Source organism: Diuraphis noxia, unplaced genomic scaffold (genome assembly GCF_037042655.1).
Source record: "Diuraphis noxia isolate RWA-SAM2 unplaced genomic scaffold, SU_Dnox_SAM2 contig0002, whole genome shotgun sequence".
Classification (NCBI taxonomy): domain Eukaryota; kingdom Metazoa; phylum Arthropoda; class Insecta; order Hemiptera; family Aphididae; genus Diuraphis; species Diuraphis noxia.
Genome location: NW_028301712.1, coordinates 70,688,134 through 70,709,595, shown reverse-complemented (window position 1 = coordinate 70,709,595; position 21,462 = coordinate 70,688,134). Strand labels below are relative to the sequence as shown.

Genomic DNA, 21,462 nt, shown 5'->3' with positions numbered 1-21,462 from the left:
TTACATTTTTATGGAACTGTACATATCATATTATATGTATTACATTCTTGGGTACATTTTTTTTTATTATCCAAAGCACTAACTCGAGACTCGACTATAAATACTATAAATACAGTGAATGTTAAATTTAGATCGAAGTATGAATATTAATCAAACATAGACATCATATTAAATAACGTAATAAAACCTACTTTTAAATATTTATAAAAGGTTTATCAGAAATATATTACATTTTACATTTTAATTACGTTTGAAGGCATCTAATATTTTTTGTACACCCACAATGTAGTAACATTAGGTAGATGTGTTAACATATATTTAATGATAAATTTATTTGTGTTTTAAAGTATGTATTTAAATTGATTTTCATCTTGATGTTTGGAAAATTATTAAATTTAATTTTATAAACAGTAAATTTCTTACTATTTTTTATTTTTTTTTGAGCGATGGTGTGGCACAATGGTTGGCTGTAGTCACTAACTTGTGCTGAGTCAAGCATTGATTTTCGTCACTAGTTCCCGGATGGGTGGCCACCTGGTTTTTTTATCTAACGAATTCTCGCCCCCACATACACATGTTCCGAATCAACAGTATCTCCTATGCAGTAAAAAACAGGTTCATAACCACATCCAAATTCTTATTTTTTTTCTGCATTTAAAATAACCACTAAACAAATTAAAAACAACAAACAATTTTAAAATCAATTATGTCAGGTAATATTTTTATTCATAAAAAATTACGAACTTAATTATCGATATTTCAACAATCATTATAAATTAGTTAATACTTAAATATTATGTATTTATAAAATTCGTATTTTATTTTAAAAATTTAATACATTTTACTAAAATTAAATACGTCTTGTTTAAAACAAATTAAGAGATGTATAATCTGTTTGATAAAAATTTAATTTAATTTTAAAACAAAATGCGATTGAGAAGTCTAATTTTTTTTTTAAGTAAAACCATGACTTAATATTATTGTTGAAATTATCGAAGTAGTATTTCTTAAGTTAATTTTCTAAGAAGAGTACGTAAGTATAAAGATAATAATATAGTGTTTTTGATTATATAACAATCAAATTTTTAGTATAAATTTACGTTTTACCGTAATAATATATTAAACCACTATTTTGCCAAGCAATTAAAGTCAAAATATAAGTGATTGCTTCACACTTTAAAAAAACACTACAACAAAGTTATACCTACAGATTAAATATTCACATAATACATACTGGTATGATTTTTATACTTAATTTAATTTATAAAATAAATGAATTATAATAATAATTTGTAAGATATAAATTTGGGAAAAATCACTAATATTTATTTCTCATGCCTATATTCAAACATGGAAAAATGTATTCAATAAGTAGTTTTGATATTTATATAATAAAAAAAAAATCCAGATTGTGCAATTACATTATTTATATGATGAGGCAATTTCATGTGTAAAAAACCATATTCTGTTTCGGGATGCGGACAATAACGTGGTATTTATGAGCATTTACATCGCATAACATTGTGGAATAAATATTAATGTTTTCAGTTTACATGATTTATAGATAGACATTTTTTTCAGAACCTTAGATGGGACCAATTGATGTGTTTTTTTATAAAATCACAAAAACATCGTAAATAAACTTTCAATAAGCATATAAGTTTCCAATAAAAAAAATCATTATATTTTGGCGAAATATAAATGTGTCTAATATTTATATTTAAAAAAATTATTTATCTTCAGTTTATATTATAAATAAAACTTCTTTAATGACTTTCGTCAGTTATGTAATTATTGTTTTAAAATACGTGAATTTTTATTGGAGATAGGACCACTCATTTTAAATTATTCTTCTCAATCATAGATGCATATTTAATTTTTATATATTAACTAATTATTTATATTGATTTAACAACCTAAGAACTTCTTTGTAAATTCTATGTAAATTTTAAAATAATTTAAATGTTAATGATATTGTGATTAGGTTCATATGATATCATGTTAACGAGGTTATGTAAGATGTACATAAGATGTAGTTTTTTGTACTTCCAGCAGACTAAATGGTTACCTATTATTTAATTTTTGGATAATGATTGTAGTTTATGTTCAAAGTGTAAAATATTAGAATTGGTTACTATTCGACGTATTTTCAAAGATTTTCAAAGATTTATAAATATTATAAATATGAAATGTTTAATTTGAAATTGAGATACATTTTTAAGGACACTTTTATTATCACTTACTATATCATTATTTATATTATTAGAACTGTTAGGATACCATAATAAACAATAATTATCAAAATTATTTACGATGCAGTTAAAATTAATTTTTTTCTTCATATTTTGTGGTCAAAACGCTAGCATATGCAATGGAATCGTTTAATCGTTATATTCTAAACATTATTCGAGCGAGACTTAGATCATAAATCTTTTATGCACATTTATATTATTACATACATATAGTCGCTGAAAAGTAGATTTCAATAGAATGTCAGGTGGACGAGAACATCAATAAGTACACAAAACGTAACACTATTGTATTTTTGTGTAACTTTCAAAGTCAATTACTATAATATATTATTATAAAATGACGTGTAATATCTGTATTTAGTAGACGTTTTAATCTCGAACATACTATTGTGCACTTTATACCTTCGCACAGTGTACGTTTTAAATACTATGTAGCATGTGCAATAAATACACCTATAATGTTTAGTAGCCCTGACCGTGATATGGGTCCCGTGACGTCACGGGAACCATATATACCCCCATCGATCGTGGGCGTTGTTAAAGCATCCAGAACGATTCGTTGGGCTGCGGTTTATAAACAGCGCTATTAGGTCAGTTTTTTTTCCCAATATGAATAATTATTGAAATTGGTTCCTATTTACTTTTGACGACAATGTGCTATTTTAAATTACGCTTAACTCTATATTATGTTTAAAGTTGTCATGTTATTTTATGCAAAATGTAAAAATAAAGATTAATCAACTATTGTGCCTTTTCAAACATTTGTTCCTATAGTATTTTAACTATTGTTGAACGAATAACAATTTGATATATGATATAAAATATGTTTATATTATTTATTTGAAGTTATATTCTGTTTTATTGTACCTATATACTTTATATCTTAAAAGAAAAGAAATTTTACTGTTATTTTTACTTTTACTTTAACATGCATTACTAACAATATTACTATTACGACATTAATTGCATTAAAATGCTCATTTGTTCTCATTTGTTCTCATAATTTTAGGATTTTTTTTAAAAGTTAGAATATATTTATTGAAGTTTAATATTTTATAATATTGTTTTATGTACAGAGAATGGGGGATGATGGTGGAGGTTGGTGACCAGAACAGTCGCAGGGGTTGGAAATGGGCAACAAACTGAGCTCCTGCGGACCTCTAATCAAAAAATCATACAGATACGATGACGTGGCTGGACCATTTCAAAGCTCGTCAAGAAGAAGAGATGGTCATCTTCTTAGGTGATTAAATTATGAATTGATTAGTAATAAGTATTAAAACAAAACATTCTAATCGAATAAAATAATAAAATAATTCAAATAGTTAAAAAGATATTTAAGTAATATAACGTACATTTGAAGGGTTAGATAAGTAAAATAGACCATTATAACCATATATATTATATTAAATTAGATAAATTGTATCTGTTTACAAAACTCAGAACTATTTATATGTGAATATAAAATTATTTCTACCCTGTTGTTTAACTACGTACAATACTAAAGAAAATGTTACTAGGTACTATATCCACAAACAATTATCGTATATTGTCATTTCCAAAGGGATGCGCGTCAAAAAATTAATATAAAAACAAAAATGACTTTTTTAAGAAAATATGAATTGTAAAATTTAATTTAAAATATTATATTTATAAGATACTTAAAAACAAAAAAAATGTAATCAATGTAACATTTACGACTAAAGGCCGTTGTAGCCGATGTCTTTTGATCAATAAGAAAAAAAAAAAAAAAAAAAATGAATAACTCTATTTCATATTGATCTATCGATCACAACCATTGTTTTTTTAGAAGCGGCATTAACATAATGATTATTGCGTGATGTAAAAGACAGTTCTGCAGTTCATAGAAAATAAAATATTATTTTGGTTTAATAAAATCTATACTTGCATATTTTACTTTGTTTATATTTATGTAAATGTTTTAAAAAATTCTTAATTTATTAATATCATTAAAAAAAAATTATTGTGGGTTAACCTATATTAATTAATTTAAAATGTTTTAACTGAGGGAGGGGGGTCACGGAATCTATGTCACAAAAATGATGTGAATATCATACTATTATTTTGAGAGTACCATCTTCTTTAATACACATATTATTTCACTATACCTATATTATATTTTATATTGTATATATATCTTCAACTTGAGTTGATTCAATAAACTATAGAAATATTGAATCAACGTTAAATACGTTTAGCTTTTTAGCAATTTTAAGTCTGATACTATAAAATGTCTTGTGAAAGACGTGGCTTAGGTCATTAATTGGCTATTTTTGTTACTAAATTTATGTGCTAAAAAGAGCCTTATGTTAAGGGAGTTTTCGTTGATAATTTCATAAAATAATAAATTAACTTCCTTATTGTTTCGTCAAATAAATTATAATTTTAATACTTTGCACAATTTTTTTATATAAAATAATAAATGTGTAAGTAAGTAAATTATTATAAACTTACTAACTATTTATTTATATTTCATTGATAACAGTTTTATTAATTAAATAAAAATATGTATTAAAGAATTAAATTTGATGGTAAATCATTTTTGTAATAATATCATATAATTAGTTCATTTTTATAAAAAAAATATGTTTTAATTTTAGTTTCAAAATATTATTACCAAAATACCAACCATTATCTTTTAAAGAATTATTAACAAGTGTAATGTGTATAATGAATCTCTAAGATTTATGAATTTACTCGTAAATGGTAAACATAAGAAGAAACAATAGCTTATGAAAACTTAAGCAGGCATAAAACATTGAAGAAGATAATTATTATTGTGTAAAGTCTGTTTTCTCCCTAAAGATTCAATTGCTATGAAGTTCAAAGTCACTTATTAATATTTAGTGTAGTTATAACAACATTTAATATAATATCTAAAATTTAAAAAATATTTAATCCAACATTCTAGATTTAATATCACAGTTTTTAAGATAGATACATTTTTTAGTAGATGATAAATTTCAATGAATTTATTTAAATAAATGTATTAATATTTATTATTTTAATTACATAAATTATTTATATTTTCTAAGACATTAAATTATGAATTATGTATTATGATATAATAAAACAAAATTAGCCTGAAAATAATCATTAATACATTTACAGTGTAATAATACATAGTAATTAATAAATACTGAATAATATATTTACGAGTATATATCAAAATTAACTTCACTGCATATACCTACTATGTATGTAATATGCAAGCATCACATTTTATAGATATTTTAATTATTATTTTCCGTTGTAATTTTTGTACATCGACTGGACTTTTATGAAATATGAAACATCATTCGCCGTTGGACATACTTTTATAAAAGTATTTTATTAAAAATGGCATTCATTTATTTATTTATTTATTTAAAGACGTATTATTTTTAAAACATGCTTAAATAAGTCATCATTCGATTCATCATCTAAATATTCCTAGCGATACATCGTTTCATACAACAACTAGAAACTTAATTTCATACTATAATAGAAAGTATTATCGAAATATTTGAGACGTCTCCCAAATTAGGTACAAAACTTAGCCACATTATAAACTGGCATTTCTTCGTAATAGTATACGACATAAGAGTCCGAATTTTGAAGTTACCAAGAGGTGTATCTTCCCATATAATAATATTTTCTTTATGTCAAATAATTTTTGTTTAAATTGATTGTACTATTTTACCTATTATACTTTATAATAGGTTTATACTGTATTGAAGTACATATATATGTATTTACAAAGATTTACATAATTGAAAATCAATGACTTTATTATACAATAATATTGTATAACTTTTTTCGTATCTTAGTATTTTTATATTCGTCGAATGACATAATAAATATGTTTAAAAATAAAATTTCAGACTTTGGGCTGAAGTGTTTCACGTGAGTGCTAAAGGAGAAGAAATAAAATGGCAACAAATATCCGAAGATCTCGTTCCTGTAAATATTACGTGCTTACAAGATGGACCAGAGTATATTTTCCATATTACTGCTTACAACAGTCAAGTGGAAAAAATCATGGATATCCGCCTGGTTCAACCAGGTATATTAGTATACATAAAATAATACTAAGTTAAACTTTATAGTTCAGTGAAACCTCTCTATATTGGACATTATATAAAGATAAGGAATGTTAAATATGTCTGCTATTAAGAGGTGTTCATAATCATAGGTTTCATTTGTAAACGTATAATAAATCCAATTTTGCTTATTTTTAGGCACCAAAATAGGGTTAGCTTCAGAATGTTTTGCATATTGGAAAGAACCACATAGCAATGACACTTGGGGCTTAAATTTCACATCGCCAATAGACGCTAAACAATTTAAAGAATGTTGCGTAAGTACAATAAAGTACCTAAATAATTCAACAAAAACAATATTAATTTTAACATTACTTGATTATAGACTCCAACTGTGAAATTGTCACGGAAATCATCTTCATCGTATTCCTTAAAATTAGATACATCGAAAAGACAAAGTACGAAAGTGAGAAAGAAACCGCTATCGACACCAACTTCACCTAGTAGATCAAGAGAGCCACAATGTACTTGCATGACGGCTGATCAATTTAATAGGCTCAGGGCACAAGATCCAAGATACAATAAAGAACGATGTTTGTTACATTTTGGGAGTTACTAACATAAAATATATAAAAAATAATTTTTTTTAGCTTCTACGTTACCGCGTTCTCACACTCGACAACTCTCACTTGGAGATGGACCTTCGGAAGCTGATAAAACATCAGTCTCCGAAGATACGTCCAAACAGACCATATCCCGAAGCTCAAATACGAGAGACAGAGAAACTGCCACGCCCGGTGGAAAATTAAACATCACCGGAACTGGGTCACAAACAGAACAGGTAAACAAAAATGACGGTTAGTGATGGTACTGTAATGGATGGAGTTAAATTTGAATTCAATGGTATTATATCATTGTATACGAAAAATGAATCTGAGCGGAGACGGTTTATCTGTCTAGGATATATTATCAAAAATTGCTAAATGAGAAATCTAGTGAAAACCCAATGTTGTAAAAATTTTAATTTCAAACGCTCATAAAAATTTAATCATTTCTGGTGGAGATTTTTTTTGTGATAAAGATTGACAAATTTGTAAGGAATCTTATATTCAATTTTCAAATCTTAGATTTAAAAAGAAAATTTCTACTTTAAAATAATTTGTGAATTTTCGTGATTTTTATGTATTTCGTCAAAATTCAAACTTTGAATGCTCATAAAAAAAAATTGTTACTATGAATTTTTTATTTTTCAACTGCTATTGTAACAATATGTAAGGAGCCTTGTATTAAATTTTCAAGCTTTTATACACAACAAATAAATTTTCATCGATATTAATTTAAAAAAAACTAATAATGATCGAAAATTGCATATGCCTATAAAGAGTTCAACTTAAGTCGAAATTTCTTTTAAATTGCATGGTGGTTAGAATATACTTATATAAATATTCGATGAAAATTGCATGTTTCTATGGTCATTTGTTTTAAAGTTACATCAAATACCAAAACTGATTGTGCGTAAAATGTCATGTTTTTCCCTTAATTTTTAGTTTATTGATATCGCTTATTTAGAAAAATATTGAGAATTTTTTACTTTTGACCCCCGACCCCCCAAAGTACCATATAGATTCACTTTTTGATCTAACGAGGTACTAATATCGAAAATCGAAGCTTTTACTGCCCCAAAACGTGATGACAGACACAAAAAAATAAAAAATAAAAATACACATCATGGTAAAATCAATACATTCCTCGCTCCGCTCAGAATCTAATATAAAAATATTTGTATAGGGTCAACAGGAAAGTTGTAAAAGTGAAGGAGTGCAAACAATCGGTGCTAAGACTATGTCTACCACGGGCACATGCACTCCAAGAATGGCATCTAAGGACTATTCTGAAGGGTACGTGGAGTCAGATTTATTTAAATCAGCTACACCTTTAAAAAATTCAAGAAACCAAAACAAAACATATAGAGATGATTACCGATATAGTAAGTATATCTATACATTTTTTTTATTGAGTATGATTTATTTATATCATCATAATATTATTTATTGTTTATATTATTTATCATTGTAGGTACTTAAAATAATATAGATTAAAAAAAATTGTATTTGAATTTAAGCTAATTTGAACAATTCCAAAATAATTTAGGTATGGGGTCAATGAAACGCACATTAAAACCAATGCCATCATTAGAAAGTCCTGTTACTTCACCAGAAATGAATCGAAGACGTGGATATAGCTATTATACTCAGCCACCACCGGTTTCTACAATGGTACCTCCTATGCCACAATGTTCAAGACAACAATCAGTATCAGAACCAGAGTCTAATGTAAAACATAGAAATTCACGATTTAATAATTCAGGTAAGATCATAATTATACTTTAAAAGAGAAAATTTGTCCGAAAATCAATTTTTATTTTGTATTATATTTTAAAAATTAAGGTTCCCGTTCATCATATGACATAGGTCGCAATGGTCAAGCAAGGGATCCAAGAGGCCTTTATTTGGAATTGGATAGAAATGGACGGCCTACTCATGGTGGAGACGTTTCACCACTTTCCGATAACGCTATGTTTGATAACCAGTGTTATGCAACGACGCCTAGCTCGAGCAATGGTAATTCCGACCAGGATCAGAGTAACAATAAGGGTATATCAGGTCCGTACGCATGGGCAACAAAAAGCATGCTGGACCGGTTGGTCAATTAGGTAGAAAAATAATTAGCGGGCAGCTCTGTCATGCATTGAAACAAAAATTTTGAGGTTTACAATAAAACTAAAAATTTTATAGGTTGTGCTTTCCATGCGTATAATATTAATATCTAATACAAAATTATTTAACTGCTATAGTGCTTAAATATTTGCAAAAAAAAAAAATAAATAAATAAATAAATAAACAATAGGTGTATTAAAATAAAAGTAAATTATCATAGTTATATTTCAGTAATTAAATGCACTATAAAAATTAAATTAAATAAAGAAACGAAGTTAAGAAAAACTAGTAACAATAAAAAGTTCTTATTAAAATAAAATATTTTACCATTTTTTTTTCAATTTTAGGGCGTTATCAAAAACATGAAAATCAAGCATCAAGTACTCCAGGTTCACCAACTAGTCGACTTTTACTCGAATATGAGATGCACTTACGAAATACTTTAGCACGTGGTATGGATGCTGAGAGTTATAGTTTGCACACATTTGAAGCACTATTAACACAGAGTATGGAAAATTTAGGTAACTTTTAAACAATGCTTATTTCCTTAAATGTTTATACGATGATTATTGGTTGTGATTTTAGAAATGGCAGAAAAGTTGCCTCCATTGAATTCAAGAAGTCCGTATCCTATAAGAAGGCGTGAGTTAATAATTTTACAATTCATTACTACCTATATAATTGTGCACTAAATGTTTTTGATTGTGACGTATTTTCAGGACCGATGAGTGCTGGAGGAAGTTTTAATAGATCATCTACACTTCCTCATCGAATCGAAAGATCATCCAGTGCTACAAGAGAGGGCTATTATAGTGATAAACAAGATGCAGCAAGAGAAAGAGATAGAGAACGAGGATACTTATCTGATCATGCACTTTCTAGGTAAAATTGAACTGAACTGTGTGTACCTAAAATGATTAACAATTACAAAAATTAAATTATATTTATTATAACTAATTTTGAGAGAGGAAAAATTTTAAGCAGTTTAAACTGCAGGTAGGTAGTTAATATTTTTCAAAAATTATAAACGATTTCAAAATGTTTCTTAATTCTCAAACTCATAAGATACTTCTATCCACTTAAACAGTTAATTTTCAAATCAATTATTATTTAAATCAATCCCATCGAAAACTGGAGAAGTTAAAAATTTTCTTTTTAATATTTTGGCGTTTTCAATTAAAACTAGTGAAAAAACTATATAAACTACTAAATTGTACCTTATCTACTGTTATAAACGTTTATACATGTATTTCAAGACATGCAATAATTTTACCTATTATTTTAGTTATTTATAGGCAGGTACTTTTTTTTTACTTTTTAGAATTATGGATGGTAATTTTTTTGTTTTTGATTAAAAATTTAAAGTTATTGTTATATTTTTTATAAGTACCCAAATTAATAAAAATCGATATACGAGTTAAAAATTTTTTTTTTAAAGCTTAATTTTTTGACAAATTTGACAACGTTTACTAGATAGTTAGGTATTCTGCTGTACCTAATTCAAAAATATTATTCGCGTGGACTTAAAGCTCTTACGTATCTATATTATTATATTTTACAATACGAAAAGGTGATATTTCCAAAATATTTGGGTTCGTTTTTAGCTATTGCTTATATTTAAATCACAAATGGCACTAACCCAGAGGTATTAAAACTGTGCATCGCGGCTCCTAGGGGTGTCACGAGAGTTTGCAAAGGGAGCTGCGTCAAAGCACCGAAAACTTGCAACATCATATCTGGGTCTTGTATAATTATTATAAATATTATTTGCAATCATTATGGAAATGAAAACAACACACCTTACGACGCGACCATTTGAAGTTTTATTTCTAGGACTAAAGTCACTGTTATTATCACCCATATATAACATATTGGTCATATTGTATCCGTGCGTTGTATCAATTTGCTCAAAATAATTTGTGAACTGTTAAAATATTGTGAACACCCCAAAAGAGACGCGGGACGAAAAAGTTTGAATACCTCTGCACTAACCTATATTTTACCATTCTATGGAAAGTTGATATTGGCTCAAAGGAAAATAACAATAATATATATTAAACATAAATTCAGTTTTATAATAAATTCCATGTTTTCAGTCAAAAATTAATTCAAACAACCGTATTAATAATAGTAAAATGAATTGCTATGATAGCAATATAAAATAAAAATATAAATACATATATAATAAAAGTGGGTAAGTGGATGTTGCTTTGCTGTACAGCATGTTACTGTAATATATGATATTAAATTTGAATTCAATGATATAATATCAATATATACGGAAAACGATTGTGATCGGAGACTGCAGGTTGTCAGTCTAGGATATTTTATAATTATTAAAATATAATTATTTTATTATTAATTTTATACTGTAATTATTTTTTTTTTAAGTAGGTACCTATCAATTAATAATTCCAAATTAATCAAATCAGAAGATTTGTTATGAACCCGACTCACTCAGTCATTCATAGCGTATACAGTTTATTATAAAGTATTAATATAATTCATTAATGACATTAACTATTACAATTACCATTACAATATAAACATAAAGTATACACTAGAAACTTTAAGTACCCACAAATAATATTTTTAAATTACAACAATATATATAAAATAGTTATTATTAGTTATTCTTAGTTATTTAATATGTTATTTCATCTAAAATTTTACTTAAAATAACTATGAAAGAAACTGTGATTGTATAGCTTTTTGATTTTTTTTTCCAAAGAATTATCTATTTACGTGGAATCGTGTTTTGAATTTTCATTCCTCAGCTATAGAAGTTGAACGTTTTATACATTTTTTAAAACTACAGAATTTGCAAATTTTCAATTAGATAAAATTTGAACTTTGGATGGTTATAAAAAAAAAAAAAACGTGTCTATGTATTTTTAACATTTCCCAATTGCTATTATATTAACTTATGGGGAACCTTATATTAAATTTTCAAATTTTTTGACCTAATGAATAAAATTCCATCAAGCATAGGAATCGATAAAACAAATATTTGATGCTAATTTCAAGTTTTTACAGTTATTCGTTTTTGAATAACAACAATATAGGAATATCGGTACAACAGTATTTGAGTGAATATCCAATGTTGTGATTATTCAAATGCCCATAAAAATTTAATTTAATTTTCAAGTAGACATTTTTTATTTAATAAAAGTAGATAAACTTGTAAAAAATCTTGTATTGAATTTTCAAATCTTAGATTTAAAAAGATTAATTTTTATGAATTTCTAACTCAAAATATGAAAATTGTGAATTTTCGTGATTTTTACATATTTTGTCAAAATTCGATCTTTCAATCCTTATTAAAAAAAATGTTAGTATGTATTTTTAATATTTTTTAATAACCACTGTGACAATATAATAGGAGACTTGTATTATATTTTGAAGCATTTTTACCCAACGAATAAAATAATATTGTTTTATAAAAAAAAAAAAAAGATTGAACATTTCAATGTCTATAAATAACTTATAACTTAAAAAGATTTGAAATATTTGAAAATTTCATCTAGTATAGAAAATGCCAGTATAAATGTTTAGTGAAAATTGCATGTATCTACGGTAATTTTTTTTAGAGTTACACCAATACCTAAAATCGATATTCTCAAAAATTGATTTTGCGTGAAAATTCCCGTTTTCTTTATTTTGTTTTTGTTTTTCCGGTGGTTTTGAAAACTTCTGTTATTTCAAAATTTGACTTCCCATTGCACTTACTAGATTCATTTTTTAACTGAAAAAGCTACTAAAGTTGAAAATCGAAGCATTATTTCGACAACTTATCGAGTGCACAGACACACACACAAAAAAAAAACACAACATCGTAAAATCAATACATTTATCGCACCGCTCAGAATCTAAAATATTCTTAGTTATAGACAGACCGTCTCCGCAGAAAATCAATTATCGTATTTATATAATTATTTATAACTAAATTCAAATCCTAATTATCCTTAAGTCTAACTTCTCAATGAGTTCATCACTCGACGCCAGTTGTACACTACAGCTATTCCTTACTTGCCGCTGTTTTTGTTCGTACTATTATATTAATAATAATAAATTGATATAAATGAGGTTACAATTATTATACTATATAATATATCCGGTTAATACCTCAATACATTCAAATGGTTACCTTCTTATTCTAAAATAATAATAATAATACTTTTTTGATGGTCATTGCGTATGGTTTATAAGCATATAATAAGTTGAATGAATAATTTTTCTACTTGAGGTTAAAAATATATAGAATATTTAACACTCTAGATTAGCTAATAACTCGTATATTCTTACTGCAATTTAATCCATGAGTATTTAAACTTATAATATGTCAGAAAATATTTATTTGATTTATTTAACTTACATTTTTATTAATAACAATACTTTTTAAGTGACAATTAGATTGCTTGCAAATATATATAAGATCTTAGAATTGTTTATAGTTCTCACGATTAAATATAAATATATATTTTTTTTTTGACTTAACGTCTTTACACATCTATACGCCTGTAATCTATATAAATAAATAATAATCATTAATTTAACATATTTTTAAAAAGCCAAAGTAATTTAGTTTAACCGTTTTTCTAGTTTTTGAGTGTACACTGTGTTAAATAGTTTCATTTAACCATATCATTGTAATGTGGCGTGAATTCAAAGCAGTTAAAACGAAGGCACAGTGTAGGTAACGAAAAATGTTTATATGATGGAAAAACTTGATTTTAGAATGTATCGAAAATAGTATACAGATATGAGAAACAGGAAAATAGACAAATGGCTGTGGTATTATTTTGTAACTATTGCTTAATCAGTACGCCGAACAATAATATTTATGCTAACCATAAACAAAAAATAAAATGAAAAAAGTAGTATTGCAAGACGTATAACAATTACCTAAAAATCTATATACAAGATAACAATCAACATGTTTGTTTGTATTTAAAATACAATTTTCATTGATGATTGATTACGTTGACCGACGACCGTCACGTAATAATCTATTGTTATAATTTTAGTAATAGATGTTCCAACTGTTGGAACGAATCCGCCCGAGCTCAATGGTTTAGACATAGTGACGGATGGCGGTGCGGATCTTCAACCGCACCTTCTTGGCCTTCGATGGGGAGTAGTGCATCGAATGCTGGTGTTCCGTACGGATCTTTTGACGGACACCATGCTCATCATCACATTCCAACAGCGAGGCCAAACAAAAGATCGGCTTGGGAATCTTTACCGTCACTTCGCCATGAAAACAGTGTTATGACAGATAACGGATACAAATCTAATAGAAATGATTTATTCGAACAAAGGTAGTTTAATTAATAATTACAATAACTATTCTGAAATTTCAAGAAGTTATTTTTAGCATAGATTTGAACAGTTTTATTCGGATTGAATAGATTCAATTTTTTTGTACATATTTATGAAAATATATGTGTTCTTAACTATGATTTGATATCAAGTCAGAAGGCTATTATAATAATTAATTACTAAAAACTATACACCATACAAAACTCTAATTTTATACTCATTGTACCATGTATGTCAAATGTCAAGATTCAAGAGTAATTAAATTAATTTATAACAATAAAAAATAATTAGTTAACCTTAGTACATTTGTATGGTTATAATAACCAAAAATACTCATGGTTAAGTAAAGACATTTGTTTTATAATAATTGTGAACTGTATAAAGTGCCGTCCAAGATAAAAAATATATAGGAATTAAGATCATTATAATATTTTGAGCAGATAGTTAAAAACGAATGCTAATTATATATGTTCTCATTGACTTGGTAGAATTTTATAATGTAGCAATGATAATGGTTTTAAATTTGAAATTAATTTATCTTTGTTAGCTACTTTATTTTTCATTATTTTTTTGTATACAAAATTCTAAATTATTTTTTTTTTTTCGTAAAATTTTTCATTTCTAATTTATAAAATTGAACGTTTGTTTGTTCGTCTTCTATAGACTTAGAAATATTGAACCGTCATAAATAAAAGTTATACCAATAGATTCTCTGGGATTTAGACTGTGTTTATAGCTTATTTTTCAATTCCTATAAGTAACTAAAGCTTAGCTAGTAAGCTCATATACATGAATTTCTTTCTGATCACAAAAATGAATATTTTTTGGTTTATGTAAATGGTTGCCAATGGTAACATATTACAACTATATTTGATAAAATTATGACATAATATACATTTTTTTTTTTTTTAATATATTTAAAATAAAACAAATTTTCTCAGCGTGGGCAACGCCCATTTATACGCGAATAATGGATGTTGGTTTATCCAAAGTTATTATAAAACTACTGGATCGTTTTCAATAAAGGACGTATCAATAGATTCCTTGTGACATGGAGGGTATTTATAGCTTATTTTTAACACCTATATAAGTAGGTGGCAAAAAAGGTAGCTCACATATGAATTTATTTCATCTTTTTTATTGATGTTGAGTAGTTTTTGACACTATAAACCACATCCATATAAATCGCATAGCCTTTTATGTTATATTATAAAAATAGTATAATGCTAGTCATTAAAAATAAAAAATAAAAATTAGTTGTAGTTTAAACTACTTTAATTATAACTTATATAAATTATTTTCAGGATGTTTGAACGCCAAGATAGTGCCAGGATGGATTATATGGCTGAAAGAGAAGCCAGGCATAGCTTTAGCGGAATTACACAGCAGACTTCTGTCGAAAGCACGGATTCTCGTCTATGTTACCTCACATCATCAGAGGTGAGTGAATTCTTAATCAGAAGTAGCTAGCTTACAAAATACATGTAGGTTAGATTTAACTTAATTACCGAATCCTAAATTGTATACATATACATATAGAATATTATTAATTTTGTTTTGTCATGTAAGTAGGACACCTATTTATTATAAAAGAATAATAATAGTAATAAAATCATGTATATATACATTATTTACGTATAGAATTCGTGTAATCATGTGCGAAATGTGAACAAAATCATTCGAATATTGATTTTTTCAACAAGTATCTTCACCTTTTAATTATTTAATTTGCTTTATATTGATTCCTTATACGTTGATAAGAAATAATTAATAGTATTATTAGAATTAGTAAGTTTTAATCTGTTATACCTAAGTCACAAAGAAATTAATGAGGATCGCTATTATTTAATAATACAATATTTCAGAAACAAAATGTTTGTAAGATATTTTTAGATTGCTGATGAAGTACCTAGTATTAAATTAAATTATGTTTTTTAATTGGCGATAAAATTTATCTTGATAGTTGATAGGTACTTTCAGTATTTTCATCAATCAGTTGACGCAGTACTCAGTTACTTAGTTAACTTAATATATCCAATTAACAAACTAATGATGTGTAAATATAGTCGAATTGTACGCTATATTATACACGATATAGATTTCATTAAGCTCCTGTTTATTATATAATGTACTTACATTACGTACCTATATAATATAAATGTTCACAATTATTATTGTTATTCAAAATAAAGACATTACTTCTAAAAGAGTATAGCTTAAATTTATCGTTACTTCTGTAGATTTTTGAAAACTAAATAATTGGCCACCCTATTATAATTGTGTTGAAGTAAAACATTTTTTTTTATAAGTCAAAAAAAAATTATACTATTATATTATTTTTATTACCATATTACTATAAATGTATCAATAATAAAAACTTCCATTTGAAATCTAAAATATGCATTTGAATATATTTAATACCTAGTCACGTTGAATGTTCTTTCACATTGTAATTGTATGCATATCAACTTACTGTGAAACATCATAATATGATATAAACGTCATATAGGTAATTTATAATGTATTATATTATATACAATTATAATATAATACTCGGATTTTTTTGGGGCATCGTAATATGAAGACCAAATAATATACAATATTTTTATAGTTTTTTTGTTTTTAATTGCAACAAAAAAACAAAGTACCTATATATATTGGACAAATTATGTTATCGTTAACTGTAATTTTGTTTTTATTTTTTTCCAATTATTTTGAAAACTTATTTTTAATTTTTACCTTTCTCTTTTCACCCTCTAAAGTACCAGCAAACCCCAATTTGTTAGAAACCACTTTTCAAATTGATGGTCGATCGATTTTTGCTTCACTTAATGATGATGTTGGACACACACAAGAAAAACTCGAGTCATTGCAAAACCAATACGTGTACTTCTTTCAAGAGTTAATATATAATTTTCAGGAGATAATTTAAAATAAAATTGAATAAAATTCTTTATTATAAGTGTTATAAATTTCTTTTACTACATACTTTGCTCTTATAGAAAAACGAATAAACATGGTGACTGGTGTTCAGTTTGTTTATGACTATAAACTTAAGTGTTTACTACCAAACTCAAATTGACATATATTATATTATGATGTAAACCAAAAATTGATTTAAAATAAAATCAGCATAGTTGAAGTATTAAAAAAATGAGATAATTACACATAAAAATAACTAATAAGTATACACACAAGAATATAACATAATATAGTGAAATATTTATCACAATAATTAATTTCAGATTTAATGTAGTAAATCACGCATACCAATCCCCCACATCTATACCAAAAAATTATTCAAAACAATTTTGTGATTGAATTATTTTTATAATGGATTTTGTTATTGCAAAAACAATAGTAATAATTCATTTCATTGATTCTCGCATACTTTTATAGTTAACTAAACATACCTATTACCTAAGTATTTTCAGTTATGAGCTATTAGGTAGCATATATTATTACCATTAATTTGTATTTCAAATCGATTATTTTTATTATGTACATTTTTATAGAAACGCTTTAAATTATGCAGACGAATTTTATAAACTAAAACATATAATACGAAAAGCTCAAGTACATTTAAAGAGATACGGTTGAAAATGTAAATTAATGTCTCATCCATAATGTTTTCAAGCATAGATAATATACATATCACACTGTATGCAAAGTGGTTACACGACGGCTTATTTAATGTTTAACAAATCTCGTTTGTGGAGCGTTTGAGATATACGAACAAACCGAACTGTGCATGAATAAGAGATACATATGCCGCGTATTATACTTAAATGTAAATTTTTAAGAAACGCGTCACACAAAGTTCGATAATATTAACACGGCCAATACACACCGCTAATATTAAATTTCTATACGGTTGAAAAACATTTTTATTAAACGGTTGGTAGGTACATCAAAGGGATTGGTTATTTATTCCCGAGGCGTTCTCAACAAAGTGTAGGTATATAGGATATAGGTACCTAAAGATATACACTTAAAAATACACGTTTATTTTACTAATTGACAATTATTATCGTTTATTTGATTATTATCAAACACCACACGGAAACGTGAAAAGGCAGTCCTCGAATACGCTTCCTTTAAATAATTATTTACATTATTTTACTCTGGTTTTTGTCCGGACTTGTGCAGCGCTTATTAGTGGGTCATCGATATCCTAGGACCTTTTCGTGTTTCATTATTATTATTTGTATAAATATATATATACGATGATGACGTATATCATATGTATACGAAATACACACTGGCGTCCTTTTTTTTTCTTCTACTCGGCAAACGCATGTACACTGCAGATTCAATACACATTTCTCGTCAGGCCATTTCCTTTTGATGTGTTACACCAGAGGGCGCCGTCCGGGCGCCGGGACGCTGCGAACGCTGAAATACGCCCTCGTGATACACCCTCGTCCGCTAGTCCCCTAATGGAAGCTGAACGATCGCGTCGCGCTCCCCGCAGTGCACTCCGCTCGGTACGGCTGCAACAACACCACTCGTCGTCACAATCGCACACCGTCTCGCACTGAACGCTACACCAAGCGCAACAAAACTGTGACCGGACGGGAATTATAATAATTATCATTGTTATTATTCGTCCGATGTCGTTATGGTGGTTGTCGTGAATCACGACCGGCCGTCTTTTATGTCATTGACATATTTTTATTTCGGATAATACACATCAAACGCGCTACGTTATAACATCACTGGGCACGGCGGAGCCCGCGAATGACATGCGTCTCGTGATCTTGCCACAGGTCTGCCGTACGACTACAATATTGTAGCGGTGATCGTCGTTATTAAGGCTCCAGCCACCGTCGCGATAGATTGGTCCAGTGCCGCCGCCGCCGCCGTCACGAGGTACGATAACACTACGATAATATAGTACGACGACGTACCACGATATCAACCAAAAGCATTCGTGGTGACAATGGACGACCAAGAGGCGTCGCTGTGGTGTTATTGTTTGCGGTGCACCCGCCGACGGGGGTCGACGCGTGCCAAATGCCGAACGACGCAGGAACTGCCGAGCGGCGTGCACTGCAACTGCCGCAATGCGGCGGTCGTGGAATAACGGCGATCGCCCTGTCCGCCGATGAAAATGGTCGAGACGAACCGGCCGAAACCGCCGTTGGACGTCGCCATCGCGGCGGCAGACGTGAACTCCTCGCCACAACAGCAACGTGAACACCAGCGTCGACACGAACAGCGTGGTGAACAACATCAGCTGCGTGAATACCAGCAACAGCGTGAACACCAGCAGCGACATGAACACCTGCAGCGACACTGTCAGCAGCCACCACAGAATCGTCCGCATCAGTCGCGAAACACCAAGACTGTACACTTCGAAACGGACGTGTTTCGAGACGTCGCGTCGGCCGACTCTGCGATGGCCACGACGACGTCGAACTGCACGGCCAGCGTCACTAGTCTGCCCGACCAGTTCGACAGACACGTCCAACAGTTGTTTACGTTTATCGGCACTGCTCTGAGCGGTGGTCACGATCGTTATTGTGGCGACGACGACGACGACGATGAAAACGACGACGACGACGACGACGGCGACGGCGATGACGACGACGACTGCAGTGACGACGACAGTGACGGCATGAGTGACAGGTTTTGCGGCGGCTGCGGTGGCGGCAACGACGGCGACGACGACGACGACGATGACCGGAAGTCGGTTAGCGACAGTGAGACGGTCAGGAGAAGATCGACGTACCGGCAACGACCAGCGTCGTCGTTCTCGTGTGGCGCTCGTACCATCAGTTTCGAACGCGATGTGGACAGAGGCAACACGCCATTCAGGCACAGGCACTGCAAAACGACGGCTGGCACGTGCAACAGAGTTTTCCTTAAAAAGGTAACTTGGCCGATCTTAGTGTTCATTGTGCAAGGGGGGGGAGGGTGGAGGTAGAGGGTTAGGTATTGGTTTTTTTTGTATTGACCATTTTGCAATATACCTACTATCAGTGTAGGTAGGTTATGAGTCTTCTTAAAATACTAAAAACCCATGCCCAAGATGTGCAGGTGATCAATAGGGCACAGATGTTGTTGCATTCGCAGCTTTTCTTCTACCTTTCCAATTTAGTAGTTAAGTTTTATTAAGTAAGTTTTAAATACGTTTTATATGCAAGTACGAATTTAAGTCTAAACGTTTTAAGTGCAATTTTTGAAATTTTTTCAATTTTATTGCAATTTTGTCGAATTTAATCATTTATACAACTATTTTAGCTATATTCGAAACTCGACAGTCGTATAGATAAGATAATTCTTTAATATCTCCAGCCAATTTTTGTATTGTCCAGTTGACCAATTGTCAATAAAATTGAATTAGTAGTATATAGTATAATAGAAATAAATTATTACTTTTTATTATCTTTATTTCGATAATATGAAATCGGTTTTGTATTCAATAGAATAAAAAAATAATTTGTGAAATGTGACAGTAATCTGTTCTCCAGTCACTCCGTGAATTTTGAGCTATCGTGTTCTGTTATTATTCTATAAATATGCCGAAAATTAAGCAAACTATTTCCACTGTTTAAAAAAAATACGTATTTTAGATAACCTTATACCTTGGTGAGAATGTGTTATCATGTGATATATCCGTACTTTTCTGTAAATTGTTCAAAAACATAAATAAATGCTGAACGGAGGTATACAGTTACACGCCATATCAAAACTGCAAAGCATCAACGGGTGGTTAATCTACAAAATACAAATCACCGGTAAACATTGTTTTGTACCTATACATTATTTTCATCCAAATTCGAGTGACAGATATTCCGACCACGCTTTTGTCAAACCTACACAATGTATTGCATGTGAACTTACGTTTGTTGGAGAAAGTTTGATGGTGATTTCTTAGCGACTAGAGTAAAACGCCATACGCCGCTCGAATAAAAAAAAAATAAAAATAAAATAAAAGTTAGTGGTACAGAGTTGGCGACGACAACGTCGACACCGTCGCGCGTCATGTTGTTGCAAATCACAGTAACGGCGTGACGGCGAGGATGGTAGCCGGCAGGGGAGGCAATTATAAAGTGGCATTTTGTCCGGAAATTAAAAACGTTTAATAGAAAAACCTTTTCTATTCCATCCCGCCGGATGCCT

At 28.9% G+C, this 21,462-nt stretch overlaps 1 protein-coding gene across 9 annotated transcripts in view; it reads left to right on the top strand.

The window, feature by feature from the left end:
* Positions 1-21,462, top strand: part of sif (guanine nucleotide exchange factor still life) — a 72,841-nt gene that overhangs the window by 20,296 nt on the left and 31,083 nt on the right. For 4 of the 9 annotated variants that reach the window (XM_089221601.1, XM_089221605.1, XM_089221599.1 and 1 more), the window contains exons 2-14: positions 3,329-3,495; positions 6,137-6,318; positions 6,494-6,612; positions 6,681-6,888; positions 6,946-7,136; positions 8,084-8,282; positions 8,447-8,662; positions 8,743-8,958; positions 9,360-9,533; positions 9,598-9,654; positions 9,732-9,894; positions 14,040-14,333; positions 15,639-15,774. In XM_089221601.1, the coding sequence (XP_089077727.1) occupies positions 3,383-3,495; positions 6,137-6,318; positions 6,494-6,612; positions 6,681-6,888; positions 6,946-7,136; positions 8,084-8,282; positions 8,447-8,662; positions 8,743-8,958; positions 9,360-9,533; positions 9,598-9,654; positions 9,732-9,894; positions 14,040-14,333; positions 15,639-15,774 (2,268 nt within the window). In that variant the 5' untranslated portion in view covers positions 3,329-3,382. Of the gene's footprint in view, positions 1-3,328; positions 3,496-6,136; positions 6,319-6,493; positions 6,613-6,680; positions 6,889-6,945; positions 7,137-8,083; positions 8,283-8,446; positions 8,663-8,742; positions 8,959-9,359; positions 9,534-9,597; positions 9,655-9,731; positions 9,895-14,039; positions 14,334-15,638; positions 15,775-18,818; positions 20,210-21,462 lie in introns of those variants that run through there. The other 5 variants (XM_089221603.1, XM_089221602.1, XM_089221604.1 and 2 more) reach the window with 5 other exon arrangements.